The 3,122-nt window shown below is 39.1% G+C and overlaps 1 protein-coding gene across 1 annotated transcript; it reads right to left on the bottom strand.

Annotated features, from left to right (window-relative positions):
- Positions 1-1,941: 1,941 nt before the first annotated feature.
- Positions 1,942-2,883, bottom strand: LOC119810054 (olfactory receptor 145-like). Its single transcript, XM_038323354.1, has one exon. It carries the CDS (start codon positions 2,872-2,874, stop codon positions 1,942-1,944), a length of 933 nt encoding a protein of 310 aa, XP_038179282.1. The 5' UTR covers positions 2,875-2,883.
- Between the last annotated feature and the right edge of the window lie 239 nt (positions 2,884-3,122).

Below are 3,122 nucleotides of genomic sequence, written 5' to 3'. Positions count from 1 at the left end.
CTAACCTGAGGCAAACAGCCAACTGATGCCCCATTGGTGTGGCAGGTGCCAATGAGAAAACAGGAGCATAGAGGACTGCTGAGGAAATGAGGAGCCTACATATTCAGTTGAGTAAGAGACGTTCAGAGTCCCCTACTCCTCTATTTTAGCTCAGGGTGGCATCAAAGCCATTAACCTGACTCGACATCTGTTTCCCCAGTATTTGTGTTAAGTAGTCTGCTTTCGTCAACTCCTATAGGAACTCGTTGGTCATCGTAGTCATGATGAGTCTGGAGTAGAAGCACAGCACCTCAAAATTGCTTGTTAAAAGAAATAGCGTCCATCTCACTGGGCAAACAAGAGAGTGGCAAGCGCAGCAGAACCATTCATCTATAAAAGCCCTGTCTCTTTATGCTGAGGAAAGCCGTCACAGGAAAAGGATTGGACCAAGAGGCCAGATCTATCCAAGGGTCTATTTTACCTGGGTTCTAATATTTAAATGATTTTTCCCTGTTTTTTTCCCGTTACCTAACATAAGGAAATAGCTCAAGAAAGCCTGAGACAGAAGAAATTGTTTCTATACATTATAGTAAAAGAACCAAACATACATTTTTTATTCATTGCTTTAAAATTCATATTTCTAATCATCTAGCACTAGTGCTCAGAGGAAAAGAAGTCTTCCCACCATGACACCAAAAAATGCTAAATAAAAAGATCAAAAGTAAAAACATTCAACCACTAATAGGTTTAGCTTGTCCTGAAAATTCAATGCAAATAAATTGTCTCTTCTAATAAGCAAATGTTTGATGCTGCCTTGATAAATAAATGCATCACCCAAATGATTCACTGTGCCCTTAAACCACCCAGAACCTTGTGTGGTTATCCCAAATAACAGATTTCTCCATCAATACTCAACTACCTAAATTCACCCTCCCCCCAAAAAACAAGAACTCTAAATTTGTTGGGCGCTGGTGGTACATGCCTTTAATCCTAGCACTCGGGAGGCAGAGATATCTCTATGAGTTTGAGGCCAGCCTGGTTTACAAGAGCTAGTTTCAGGACAGGCTCCAAAACTAGAGAGAAACCCTATTTCAAAAAACCAAAAACAGAAAAAAAAACTAAATTCTCCTCATTTGTCTTAATAGATAACTTCACACTTACTGTCTTTAAAAACACTAAGCCTCTGGAAGTCCCAATGCAGAGAATTATGGCACAGAGTTCCACACACGGCCTCAGTCCTACCTCAGTAGGAACCACATAACACAGTAGTATTTTTTTCCTCTACTCTTGGACAAGACAGAGTTAATGAAGTTTTCTTTTCATGTCTTCTTTAGCAATAATAATAAAATTGGAAAATGTTTTTGAGAAGTTGTGTTATTATGGATTGAATCAGATTTTAATGTGTGGCTAAAATTGTAAGAGGGAAATCAGAAATAATGATAATGTTTTAAGAAAACACAGCATAAAAAATATCTATGCTGTTACTCAGGGGATAAAAGCTATCAGTTTCCACAAATGCACTCAAATCTAGTTGGTTGGATTCTGTTTACTTTATATTTTTTATTATTCTTAATAATAACTTAGAATAAATTAAATTGCTTCTGAGACCTTTTCAACAATAAGTTGTCTACAGAAATATAAAATATGCATAAAATTAAAAATCTGGAAAGATTTTAAACAGAGCAAAGATCAAGAAAAATAGAGCTATGTTAAACTCTTCTTCAGTAAAGACTTGAAACTCTGTCTCTGGAATACTGCAGCTCACTGGTAGAGCAAGTGCCCAGTATACATGAAGACCTAAGCTCATTCTCTAGTGCCATAAATGTCTTGTGCAAGAAGATAAGTTTAATCAAACCTTGAACCCCTCATGGCAACATTGCATCTTCTTATCAAAGTACTGTTCTTTCCATATGAATACTACTCATTGACCATTCATATCACTGCACCTCATGATACAGCTCCTCAAAAAATTATTCTCTTGCTCAAGGTTTTCCTCAAAGCAACTTTAACATCTTTATTTCTCAAGCTATAGATCAGAGGGTTCAACATTGGTACTACGATGGTATAGAACAAGGAAGATACTTTTCCTTGGTCAAGGGACAAAATGGAAGGTGGCTGTAGGTACATGAAAGCCCCAGAACCAAAGAAAAGACAAACTACAATCATGTGGGAGCTGCAGGTGCTGAAGGCCTTGGACCTGCCCTCTGTGGAATGCATGCTAAGGATGCTAGAGAGGATGAGGGCATAAGAAATGAAGATGGTGACAATAGGTACACCAATATCAAAGCTCACAAAAATAAAGACTACCAGCTCATTCACATAGGTGCTGGTGCAAGAGTGTTCCAGAAGGGGAAGGATATCACACATGTAGTGGTTGACAAGGTTGTCAGCACAGAAGGTCAGTCTCGACATGGATATTGTGTGGGCCATGGCTCCAACAAAGCCCATTAAATATACACCAAGCAAAAGTAGTAAACATACCTTGGGAGACATGGTAACCATATACATCAGGGGATGACAGATGGCAACATAACGGTCATATGCCATGGCTGACAGAATGAAGGACTCAGAGATTACAAAGAAACAGAAGAAAAACAGCTGAGTCATACACCCTGAGTGAGAGATAATGTTCTTATTTGAAATAAAACTCATCAACATTTTCGGAGAGATGGTGGATGAGTAACAGGAATCTATTAAGGAAAGATTGAAGAGAAAGAAGTACATGGGGGTGTGCAAGTGAGAATTCAGCCCAATCAAGGTGATCAAACCCAGGTTACCCAACACAGTGACCAAATAGAAACCTAGGAACAAAAAGAAGAGGGGCATGAGGAATCCTGACTGATCTGTCAGGCCTGCAAGGATGAACTCTGTCACAGAGGAATTCTTGGCAGCCATCCTTCTTAGGAGCAAGACCTGCATAACAAAGAAGACCAGTGTAGAAAAAGGAATATCATCATCATCCTCACAAACCTAAGTACCCTTCAGGAAAATGGAATCCAAAGGAGAAGTGAGCTCCAGTAGGAAGGTTTAAGCTATTTAAAGTGGATAGTCATGAACTACCAAGTGACTCCTGAGCACAGTAAAGAGCTCCACTTATGCTCTATATGAGTGCAAGCTTTGGGGATATCTTTTAGACTCACAAG

Source organism: Arvicola amphibius, chromosome 3 (genome assembly GCF_903992535.2).
Source record: "Arvicola amphibius chromosome 3, mArvAmp1.2, whole genome shotgun sequence".
In the NCBI taxonomy this organism is placed as follows: Eukaryota; Metazoa; Chordata; class Mammalia; order Rodentia; family Cricetidae; genus Arvicola; species Arvicola amphibius.
Note: the sequence above shows the minus strand (reverse complement) of the source record. Positions and strands in the feature narration are given on the sequence as shown.

Excerpts from the sequence above, each read along its gene's own strand:
- LOC119810054 (XM_038323354.1), bottom strand. The coding sequence starts at position 2,874 with ATGGCTGCCAAGAATTCCTCTGTGACAGAGTTCATCCTTGCAGGCCTG.